Raw genomic sequence first — 12,416 nt, 5'->3', positions numbered from 1 at the left:
GATTGTAAATAATAATTTACATGCAAATAATAATGATAATAATAAAGATTGATGACCTCAACATGTTTCTTTGGCCAACGTGCAGGAAAATATACAAATATAAATAATGTCTAAACATTCATTTGGGTTTTTTTTTCTTAGTGGAGGAAAGAGAATAGTTTCTAAATAGCATTTCCATTGGAAGAAATGACCAGTGTGTCTCCTTGTTTTATTTTTCTCCAAGGCCTGAAAGGCTGGCAGTTGCCCTCACACCCGAAAAATGCCACAGCAATTGATTTGTGGTGCTAGAGATAAATCTCCCATTATATCAGTGATGGGATTCAAATAGTTTAACAACCAGTTCTCTGCCCTAATGATTTCTTCCAACAACCAGTTCACCAAACTGCTCAGAAAGTTAACAACCGGTTCTCCTGAAGTGGTGAGAAGTGGCTGAATCCCACCACTGCATTATATTGGGAAATGGCAAGAGAAAGCCTTCCCTGGTTCTACCAAGGAGATGGTTTCTTTCCTTACATCTTTCTAACACCACAATGGCGAACCTATGGCAAGCGTTTGACAGGTGGCACACAGAGCCATATCTGCCAGCACGTGAGCTGTCAGCTCCAGTGTGCAATGTGGACAGCTGATTTTCAGCCTTCTGGAGGACTGGGGGAGGCCATTTTCACTCTTTCCTTCAAGAAAGCCTCCAGAGCCTGGGGAGGGTGAAAACTCCCCCCCCCACTGTGCAAGGGGGGGGTCATAGAGGCATGCACGGGGGTTCACGCGCACATGTGGGAGGGGTGCATTGCATTGTGGGCGTGGGCACGTGCGCAGAAGCACACGCAATTTTACAAAAAGCCTTTACAAACAGCTTCGCCCTCACTGTTCTTGCAGAACTTTTAGTCTAGAATTTTCATTTTCAGAAATTTAAAGAAATTTTTTCCAGGTAAACCTCTCTTAGATTTGAGCTCAGCTTCTGATTCTTATATTGATATATCTTGGCAGTTATGCTGATTGCACTGAGTTGGAATATGGGGGGAAATATAAACCATGTATTTATTTATTTTTTGTCTAAGCACCTGCAACACAAGATTAGGCATAATACTAAGATGCCAAGGCGTGCATATTTCATAAGCTTTGGCTGAGTTCCCCTTATTGTAGTGTGTATCACAGTACCACAGCCATTTTTTTTTTTCCTGCCAGAGTGGTTGATTGTTTTAGCAATAGCATAGCACTTAGACTTATATACCACTTCACAGTGCTTTACAGCCCTCTCTAAGCGGTTTGCAGAGTTAGCATATTGACCCCAACAATCTGGGTCCTCGGAAGGCTGAGTCAACCTTGAGCCTGGTGAGATTTGAACTGTTAAATTGCAGGCAGCCGCCAGGCAGCAGAAGTAGCCTGCAGTACTGCATTCTAACCACTGTGCCACTGAAGCCCTCTAAAGTTTCTAGAGAAGAGTGATTTTTTTCACACATCTGCTATGTTCTTGGGGCAGCAGGGTAGCCGAGGTGGCGCAGTGGTTAGCGTGCAGTACTGCAGGCCACTTCAGCTGGCTGCTATCTGCAGTTCAGCGGTTCAAATCTCACCGGCTCAAGGTTGACTCAGCCTTCCATCCTTCCAAGGTGGGTGAAATGAGGACCCGGATTGTTGTTGGGGGCAATATGCTGACTCTGTAAACCGCTTAGAGAGGGCTGAAAGCCCTATGAAGCGGTATATAAGTCTAACTGCTATTGCTATTGCTATTGCTATAGCTCAGCATTTAAGATGCTAGGCATGTCAGATGGGAAGATTCGATACCTGAGTAGTATGTGATGGGATGAGTTCCCATCCTCGTCCCATCTCCTGCCAACCTAGCAGTTCGAAAGCATGCAAATGTGAGTAAATAAATAGGTACTACTTCGGTGGGAATGTAACAGCATTCTCCTGATGGCCACATGATCACGGAAACGGACAGTGCTAACTCAGTGGCCTTGAAATGGAGATGAGCACTGCCCCCTACAGTCGGCAACATCCAGCAGAGTAAAATCTGCAGGGAGTCCTTTTTTTTATTTTACCATGTTATTACATTTTAGTTTTGATAAATGCTTTTAGCTATTGCAATAAATGCTGCTATTTTTAAAGTATATGTCTGGATATTTTACTAATAATTGTTTCTTCTAGTTTGATATTTTTTTTTTACTAAAATATTCTGGGCACAGTTCTATTTGATGAACAGTGACACATTAAGCAAACAAAATAAACAGCATTTTAGGATACATTTTATAGTTCATCGCATCCGTTACTCTGGTGAAAGAAATCTGAATTGATCCTTTTTCCTTTTTTCAGAAATGAGCTTGGTTTTTTTTTTTTTTTTTGCATTGTGAAAACTTCAACACTCTGTGAGGCATTAACCATTCTATGCTTTATTGATTAAAATCTGTTGCAGATGTTAATTATGCTAGTTTTCATTATTCACACAAAGTGATTTTCAGATTTATAATTAATACGTCAAGTAATTTATACAAGAATTTTGTTGTTTCTCACGGGGCCTCATTTTGCTGAAAGTCTGCCTAGATTATGACCTTTGCTTCGCAATTTACAAATGTTAAATCAATGCAAAGAGATTTCTAAAAATACGCTTCTCCACAGGAAGAAGAACTAAGAAAAAGTGAGGAAGCCAAATATGCACACTTGAGTGATGAACTACATGTATTAATTGAAGTGTTTGCCCCTCCTGGAGAAGCTTATTCGCGGATGAGTCATGCCCTGGAAGAAATTAAAAAATTTCTCGTTCCGGTAAGTTGTTCGCAGAGTTATTACAAATATACAGTACGTGGCAATCACTCGATTGCATTAAACACAGTACTTGAAAATCATCATTAGTAGATATTGGTTTCTCTTCCGGTACTGTCCTCATCACCAGTTGAAGAATATACCAACCCTTGATTATTCTGCACTTGAAATATATTTTTGGAAATTGCCAAATGAGTTAATTGTTGCTTATTAATTGTTGTGTGTTGTTCCTTCTTTTGATATCCAAGAAATGAATCCAAACTGCCAGTTGTGAAAAATCAGACCCAAATGTGAGGCCCACTTAAACTGATGCATTCCTGTTCATGCCGATGCACAGGAATCTTCTCAGCTCACGGTTACCACCTGCTTAGAGTTAGATAAGGAAAGGAGTCCCGGTGGATTTCATTCCACTATGGATTTCATTCCACTAGTCCAACTATAGGGGGCAGCATTCCTCTCCAATTCTGAGTTAGGTAAGGGTTAACAGAAGTCTGGTGGTTAGCTTCCTCCCCGTCTATCCTACATAGCCTAAGGGGCAATCCATGGGAAACACACCCCAATCAACATCTAAAAAGCCACTTACCACAGGCACTACAAATACCACACACAGAACAGCACACACTCCGCTAGAGAGAAGGTCCCTGAAGATGGGTTCCAGCATGAATCTGAAAGCTTGGAAGACAAATCTCTGGTGACCAACCCAGATTGGATCCTGCAGACTATCTCTTCATTTATCTTGCCTCTTTGCACAGTTATTTAATAGACATACACTTTTTCTATGCCACTTACTGATGTAGAGTTTACTTGGGATCTCTTGGGCCTTTCCAGTTAGGTTTCATGAATATGCACCCACGCACGCATGCGCGTGCATGCGCACACACACACACACACACACACACGTCTGTCATCTTAACTAGAATGTGAAGTTGTTGTTATTGCTGTTGTTGTTATTATTATTATTCACAACAACAGAATTGTATCACAGCGGCCAGTTGTTTCACCAGATTTGGCATTGATTACTAGTCGGGCCCCACCCAGGGGCCTAGGATGTCGTAACATATTTTCTTAATATGCGTGCAGATCCAAGCAGTGCGGCTTTTTGCATTTGACTGATGGTGATTTTGTCAATTTTTAACTGTTTTAAATGTAATTCCAGTGCTTTTGGAATAGCACCCAGTGTGCCAATTACCACTGGAATTACCACTGCTGGTTTGTGCCATAGTCGTTGAATTTCGATTTTTAAGTCCTGGTATCTTGCGATTTTTTCATGTTCCTTCTCGGCGACCCTGCTATCACCTGGTATTGCGATGTCTATGATTGTGACCTTATTTTTCTCAACCAGTGTGATGTCTGGTGTATTATGCGCCAGTATTTTGTCGGTTTGTATACGGAAATCCCACAAGATCTTGACCATCTGATTTTCGGTGACTTTTTCAGGCTGATGTTCCCACCAGTTTGTTGCTGTTTTAATATTAAAATTTTTGCACAAATTCCAATGGATCATTTGAGCAACTGAATTGTGCCGCAATTTATAATCAGTCTGCGCGATTTTTTTACAGCAGCTGAGTATGTGGTCAACAGTTTCATCAGCTTCTTTGCAAAGTCTGCATTTGGCATCATCAGAGGATTTTTCGATTTTGGCCTTAATGGCATTTGTGCGGATAGCTTGTTCTTGCGCAGCCAGGATTAGTGACTCTGTTTCTTTCTTTAATGTACCTGTTGTTAACCATAACCAAGTTTGTTCACTGTCCACTTTATCTTTTATTTTTTCCAGAAATTGGCCATGCAGTGCTTTGTTCTGCCAACTCTCCATTCTTGATTTTATCACATCTTTTCTGTATTCTTGTTTCATCTGTTGGGCCTTCAGTAGTTTATTGTTCTTTACTTCAATTAATAGATGTTCTTGACTTTCTTTTAAATAATCAGCCAGTGCATGTTTTTCTTCTTCAACTGTTTGCTTCACTTGTAAGAATCCTCTGCCACCTGATTTTCGGGGCAGATATAGTCTATCAGTATCACCACGTGGATGTAAACTGTTATATTATATATTATAATACAATTGTATCACAGCGGCCAGTTGTTTCGCCGGATTTGGCATTGGTTACTAGTCGGGCCCCACCCAGGGGCCTAGGACGTCGTAACGTATTTTCGCAATATGCGTGCAGATCCAAGCAGTGCGGCTTTTTGCATTTGACTGATGGTGATTTTGTCAATTTTTAACTGTTTTAAATGTAATTCCAGTGCTTTTGGAATAGCACCCAGTGTGCCAATTACCACTGGAATTACCACTGCTGGTTTGTGCCATAGTCGTTGAATTTCAATTTTTAAGTCCTGGTATTTTGAGATTTTTTCATGTTCCCTCTCGGCGACCCTGCTATCACCTGGTATTGCAATATCTATGATTGTAACCTTGTTTTTCTCAACCAGTGTGATGTCTGGTGTACTATGCGCCAGTATTTTGTCCGTTTGTATACGGAAATCCCACAAGATCTTGACCATCTGATTTTTGGTGACTTTTTCAGGCTGATGTTCCCACCAGTTTATTGCTGTTTTAATATTAAAATTTTTGCACAAATTCCAATGGATCATTTGAGCAACTGAATTGTGCCGCAATTTATAATCAGTCTGCGCGATTTTTTTACAGCAGCTGAGTATGTGGTCAACAGTTTCATCAGCTTCTTTGCAAAGTCTGCATTTGGCATCATCAGAGGATTTTTCGATTTTGGCCTTAATGGCATTTGTGCGGATAGCTTGTTCTTGCGCAGCCAGGATTAGTGACTCTGTTTCTTTCTTTAATGTACCTGTTGTTAACCATAACCAAGTTTGTTCACTGTCCACTTTATCTTTTATTTTTTCCAGAAATTGGCCATGCAGTGCTTTGTTCTGCCAACTCTCCATTCTTGATTTTATCACATCTTTTCTGTATTCTTGTTTCATCTGTTGGGCCTTCAGTAGTTTATTGTTCTTTACTTCAATTAATAGATGTTCTTGACTTTCTTTTAAATAATCAGCCAGTGCATGTTTTTCTTCTTCAACTGTTTGCTTCACTTGTAAGAATCCTCTGCCACCTGATTTTCGGGGCAGATATAGTCTATCAGTATCACCACGTGGATGTAAACTGTTATATTATATATTATAATACAATTGTATCACAGCGGCCAGTTGTTTCGCCGGATTTGGCATTGGTTACTAGTCGGGCCCCACCCAGGGGCCTAGGACGTCGTAACGTATTTTCGCAATATGCGTGCAGATCCAAGCAGTGCGGCTTTTTGCATTTGACTGATGGTGATTTTGTCAATTTTTAACTGTTTTAAATGTAATTCCAGTGCTTTTGGAATAGCACCCAGTGTGCCAATTACCACTGGAATTACCACTGCTGGTTTGTGCCATAGTCGTTGAATTTCAATTTTTAAGTCCTGGTATTTTGAGATTTTTTCATGTTCCCTCTCGGCGACCCTGCTATCACCTGGTATTGCAATATCTATGATTGTAACCTTGTTTTTCTCAACCAGTGTGATGTCTGGTGTACTATGCGCCAGTATTTTGTCCGTTTGTATACGGAAATCCCACAAGATCTTGACCATCTGATTTTTGGTGACTTTTTCAGGCTGATGTTCCCACCAGTTTATTGCTGTTTTAATATTATAATTTTTGCACAAATTCCAATGGATCATTTGCGCTACTGAATTGTGCCGCAATTTATAATCAGTCTGCGTGATTTTTTTACAGCAGCTGAGTATGTGATCAACAGTTTCATCAGCTTCTTTGCAAAGTCTGCATTTGGCATCAACAGAGGATTTTTCGATTTTGGCCTTAATGGCATTTGTGCGGATAGCTTGTTCTTGCGCAGCCAGGATTAGTGACTCTGTTTCTTTCTTTAATGTACCTGTTGTTAACCATAACCAAGTTTGTTCACTGTCCACTTTATCTTTTATTTTTTCCAGAAATTGGCCATGCAGTGCTTTGTTCTGCCAACTCTCCATTCTTGATTTTATCACATCTTTTCTGTATTCTTGTTTCGTCTGTTGGGCCTTCAGTAGTTTATTGTTCTTTACTTCAATTAATAGATGTTCTTGACTTTCTTTTAAATAATCAGCCAGTGCATGTTTTTCTTCTTCAACTGTTTGCTTCACTTGTAAGAATCCTCTGCCACCTGATTTTCGGGGCAGATACAGTCTATCAGTATCACCACGTGGATGTAAACTGTTGTTGTTGTTGTTGTTGTTGTTGTTGTTATTATTATTATTATTATTATTATTATTATTACATTATTACATTATTATCCATGTATTATCCCATGGATAGAAGAGACAAATTATGGGTTGTTGTTTTTTTTTTACATTCCTAGCTTTTATTAAAAGGGCAAGGTTTTGCCACCATTGATCAGTTTCTCCTCCCCAAACACATTTATTTAAAGTTCTGTGATATGTCACAACCCTGGAATTCTACAACAGTGAAGCCTCTAATATTTTTATAATCCCTAGTGATGAGTATAGTTTTAAAAAAAGCATGTGTGACATCTAATTAGTTTATAAATTGGGGCACATTTGGCTAGTATATGATACATATACAGGTAGCCTTTGACTTACAACCACAATTTAGCCCAAAATGTATGTTGCTAAGGGAGATATTTGTTAAGTGAGCTTTGCCCCATTCTACGACTATTTTTACCACGGTTGTTAAGTGAATCATTGCAGTTGTTAAGTTAGTAGCATGGTTAAGTGAATCTGGCTTCCCCATTGACTCAGAAGGGGATAACATGACCCCAGGACACTGCATCCATCATAAAAATGAACCAGTTGCCAAGCATATGAATTGAAGGAGCCGAGGTGGCGCAGTGGTTAGAGTGCAGCACTGCAGGCTACTTCAGCTGACTGCAGTTCTGCAGTTCAGCTGTTCAAATCTCACCGGCTCAGGGTTGACTCAGCCTTCCATCCTTCCGAGGTGGGTAAAATGAGGACCCGGATTGTTGCTGGGGGCGATATGCTGATTCTGTAAACCGCTTAGAGAAGGCTGAAAGCCCTATGAAGCGGTATATAAGTCTAACTGCTATTGCTATTGCTATTGCTATTTTGATCACATGACCAACAGCCGTAACTATGAAAAATGGTCATAGGTGACTTTTCTCAGTGATGTTCTAACTTTGAACAGTCACTGAATGAACTGTTGTAAGTCTGTGTTATACTATTACTATATAGTATACCAATGATATACCGAATACGTTCTTCTGCCCTTATTCCTTATTGTCCTTATGGGTATAATCGAAATACTGCAACATGTATAACATATGCTACTACTAAAACATGCATATCCAACAGGAGCTAAATGGCAGAGTTCCTCGGGGCATACAGAAAGTTAAATTAATGAGCCAAGGGAGCAAAAGGTATTATTATCAAAGGTGACAAAAAAGAAATGAAAGATGAAAAAAAATCCATAATAAACCTCTGAATTCCGAATGTAGATCATTTATTAGAGCCAGAAAAGCTGTAATATTTAGTGTTTATGGATATTCGATACATAAGCAGACAGAGTTATTAAACACACAGAGAGGATGCTGATTGGCACACCAATTACTTTTTTACTTGTGTCTTTCATATTGTTGTGACTGAACTATCCATTGTCGGAAACAAACCAAAGAAGAAATATATATTCAACAAATCATTATATGATTTTATTTCGGTTTGGTTTTTTGCTCAAATTTCTTCACCCATCCAGTTCTAAGTTTCTATGGCTGAGTAATTCTCTTTAGAAAAAGGTTTTATTTCTTTTTAAAAACACAAATATTTCATCATTCGTCAATCATTAAAACATTGAAGTACAATTTTTTTTGTATGCCCCTCCCTCCCTCCACCCCCCTACCCCCTCCTCCTCCCCCCCGACTTCCCAGAACCCGTACACGGTATGGATTTTTAACTAACACAGTCTAAAATCTATTGAAAAAAAAGAAATAAAGAAATTAATGACATTCTACATTGACCTTAGCTTCTTCTTACTGAACTAACTTTAAACAGTTTAAATCATTTCTGATCTTAAGCATAAGCTAACTGGAATTTCTTGGTCCCGTATTTATTTTGTATATAGTCAATCCATTTTTTCCTGTCTCGTTTATATCTCTCATTTGAGTGATCTTTAAGATATGCCGATATTTTAGCCATCTCGGCTAAGTTTGTGACTTTCAATGTCCATTCTTGGATTGTAGGCAAGTCTTCCTTCTTCCAGTATTGTGCCACCAACAGTCTTGCTGCAGTTATTAGGTGCAGAATCAAGTTAGGGCTGAGTAATTCTCCAATTACTAACCATCACCTTCACACCAAGAAAGACACACTACTAAATGTTGCTGATGGTTTGTCTCTTTGCTGTCTTCGATCAACATTTATTCTACAACAGCCTGTCCACTGGCTAGGTTTTCTAACCCTAGGTTTAATATGTTTCTGAAAATGTAACTGTCAATCAGTGAGTAACCATTCTCTCTCAAGGATGTAACTATGAAATAATACTAACAAGAGGATGAATATCTGATAAACAAGTAGAGACTTACTGGAAAGAGACGAGAGAATGTTTTCTTGGCAATGTTTATAGCATGCCTATCTCAAAAGACTGTCTTTTTAAATTTCTTTAGCACCAAGAGAAAGTTATAAGGGAGGGAGATTTATGGACTTCTGGGGATAAAAGGTTTCAAAATGTGCAGCCCCCACAGAAAAAGTATGTTGTCTCATTGTAGGCATCTCACAATCCTGGTGCAAGAGGATTCTTAACAGACCTTCCTGAAACTTTGGACATGGGACAGGTAGTAATGGCATTATCTAGACTGCATTTAAATTCTCCCAATAGATACTTAACTGTTGTGGCCCAGCAGGAGCCGTTGGAGCTGCCACCAGACTCCGACAGCGAAGGGCCCTATGAGTCAGCTCTGAAAGATGTGGAGGTCCCTGGACAGGGTTCTGACTCCGAGCAGGGTGCAGAGAGGCTGGTTGGCCACCAGGAGGCGCATGAGGCCTGGAGCAGTGGTGAGAGCCAAAGGGAGCATCCTCCTGAAGTCAAGCCTTGGAGCAGTGGGGAGGAGACAAGGGGGTTGGTCCTGGATGCCCGGCAACAGAGGGCTAATAGGTGTAAAGAACAGTTATGCAGTTACAGGAGATAATTGGACTCAGCTGGTGGTAATTAGGCTCCTCTCAAGACTATAAAAGGAATGGCTCTCCACAAGCTCGTTGCAAGAATCAACATATTTACTAGAGCTGGAGAAGCTATCGTGGCTATCTTGGCAGGCTGGATTGCTGCCAAGGTCAATCTGTGCTGGATTGCTGCCAAGGTCTGGTCTGTGCTGGATTGCTGCCAAGGTCTGGTCTGTGCTGGATTGCTGCCAAGGTTTAGTCTGCGTGTAAATAAATCCTTGAAGTATCTTTGTCTCGGCGAGCTTTGGTGTATGAAGAGGGGGTTCAGAACACTTAACCAACCATGACTGAACTTGAAAAACTAGCGGGTGGCACCTGAATACCAGAAAACAATGTAATGTAAAATGCTGGGATAAATTTTAAAAAATCCCAGGCAAAAATATTGTCAAATGTAATAAAAGAAAAGACGGTCAGGGTCTAACCAGCCCTTTCTAAGAGGTCCTTCAGTTCTGTGATAACCAGCCTGGTAGGTGAGCAGCAACTGGAAATTAGGTCCCCTTGCTCATGCACACACACACACACACAAACACTCAACAACTGTGTCTCTTCCACACCAGTCCTGTGAAAAACCAGGATAGAATCGAAGAGGAAATCTTCATCCTCACCTTGACTTTGGCTAAATACGGAAAAACCAACAACCAAAACTTAGGGACTGGGTAGCTCAGCCAAGCTGAAGAAGGGATGAGAGATCCACAAGGACACTAGTTCATTCCAGGACTGAAACAAAAATGGCTTCATTAAAGATGCAAAAAGAAAATAAATTTCCATACACCAAACCATGGTTAGAAACAGAATAAAATAGCCAAAAATAGTGCAATTCCAGTTCCTGTTGCAAGATTGAATTCCAAGGTGACTGAAGGCTGCTGTCAGCACTCCTTCATTGGATAATCAGGAAAGAAAACCACAAGACTCCATTGATAGAAATCAAGTGTACTTTTACTAATTATAAATGATTAGAAGTGTAGCAAAGCGAAGACTGATTATTTAGGCGCGAAAGCAAATGATATATAGAATAACCCATTCCCCACCCCTTGGCATCCCAGTTACAGTCCAATCATAATTCTCCCAAGTGTCAGGTGCGAGATAACTTCGAAAGGCATCACCAAGATGGAATGTCGGTGCCGTTGGCCTTGGCGGGAAACCTCCTCCGCATGCGCAGTAAGACAGGCAGCAGAAACTCCAGAATCTTCCTCCAGCACAATTAGTAGTCCCCTCCCAAATACCATGCCCCCCCTCCCCGTTTCAATGGCAGCCGAAGCAGCAGCAAAGCAGAGGCTGACAGCTGCCCTCTACTCATATAGGACTCCACAAGACATCCAAAACTCTTCCCGCCGAAACCCTGACATAACCTCCTTATTTTCTTCTATTGGATATCAGGCCTAAGATGACTCCTATTAGACACAACAGGCTGGCTTGTTCTTAAAAGGGCCAGCTACTCCCCATTACAGCAAACCATTTCCATAATGTTGCCAAGAACATTTGTAATCATGTCCATGAAGTCAGTTCAACTTAAGTGGAAAGGAGTCTACAAATTTTATTTTACTTTTTTTAACATACGGCATCTACAGAGATCAAGTAATCACTGATATACAACTCCAATAAAACACATTATAAATACAAACACAAATACAATAGATGAGGCAAAGTATTAAATTGGGATAAGACTGCCATGATGGGGTACCATAGAGTTACAACGGGGTAGGATTTATCTTTCGATAGCCAAGGAAGTTAACTGTCTAACTGCTTTTGGTGTGGCTGCGAGGGTATGAAGTGTAGACTACCTCCATGATGATTTACCTCAGGCAATGTTCTGTCCAGTGGTGGGATTCAAATAATTTAACAACCGGTTCTCTGCCCTAATGACCATCTGGGTAGGTGGGGCTCAGTGGTCATGTGACTGGGTGGGCATGGCCAACTCAAGGTCACTAAGGTCGATGGGCGCTTCGCCTTAGCTGTTACAATGTAATAAGGGTTAACCGGAGAGGCAGTTTCTGTAAGCAGGGCAATAAAGATTAGGCTGGAAACAACACCAGAATGTTTTCTTCCTGCCTTCCTTACAGGATTAGCTCTGTAAAGTGGAAAAAAACAAAGGGAGATTTCTTCCAACAACCGGTTCTCTGAACTACTTAGAAAGTTAGCAACCGGTTCTCCCGAATAGGTGCGAACTGGCTGAATCTCACCACTGGTTCTGTCCTAACAGAGCAGCTGAAAGTGTACACAAATGGATATTGTATTTTGCAATGTCAAAAACTGCATGGACACCAAGTAGATTACAACAGCCTATAGATAAAGTGCGTTGGATGGGCTGCTAGATCTTTGACATAGACAAAACTTTGGTTGTCTTCTACTAAAGCTGAAGGCATCAAGGCTCTCAGCTGCTGTCATTTGAGACCATTTCCTCCCTCTGTCTAATTCTAAGGCCAGATCTACTTGTAGTATTTCTCTTTTTTTATTTTAGATCATGAATTTGTTGATATAGCAAGGTTCATT

General features: G+C 40.5%; 1 protein-coding gene across 2 annotated transcripts in view; it reads left to right on the top strand.

Moving 5' to 3' along the window:
• The window catches only part of KHDRBS2 (KH RNA binding domain containing, signal transduction associated 2), a 457,717-nt gene that overhangs the window by 221,801 nt on the left and 223,500 nt on the right, over positions 1–12,416 (top strand). For both annotated transcript variants that reach the window (XM_032216390.1, XM_032216389.1), the window contains exon 4: positions 2,611–2,757. In XM_032216390.1, coding sequence (XP_032072281.1) covers positions 2,611–2,757 — 147 coding nt within the window. The remainder of the gene's footprint in view (positions 1–2,610; positions 2,758–12,416) is intronic.

Source organism: Thamnophis elegans, chromosome 4, assembly GCF_009769535.1.
Source record: "Thamnophis elegans isolate rThaEle1 chromosome 4, rThaEle1.pri, whole genome shotgun sequence".
NCBI classification, from domain to species: domain Eukaryota; kingdom Metazoa; phylum Chordata; class Lepidosauria; order Squamata; family Colubridae; genus Thamnophis; species Thamnophis elegans.
Note: the sequence above shows the minus strand (reverse complement) of the source record. Positions and strands in the feature narration are given on the sequence as shown.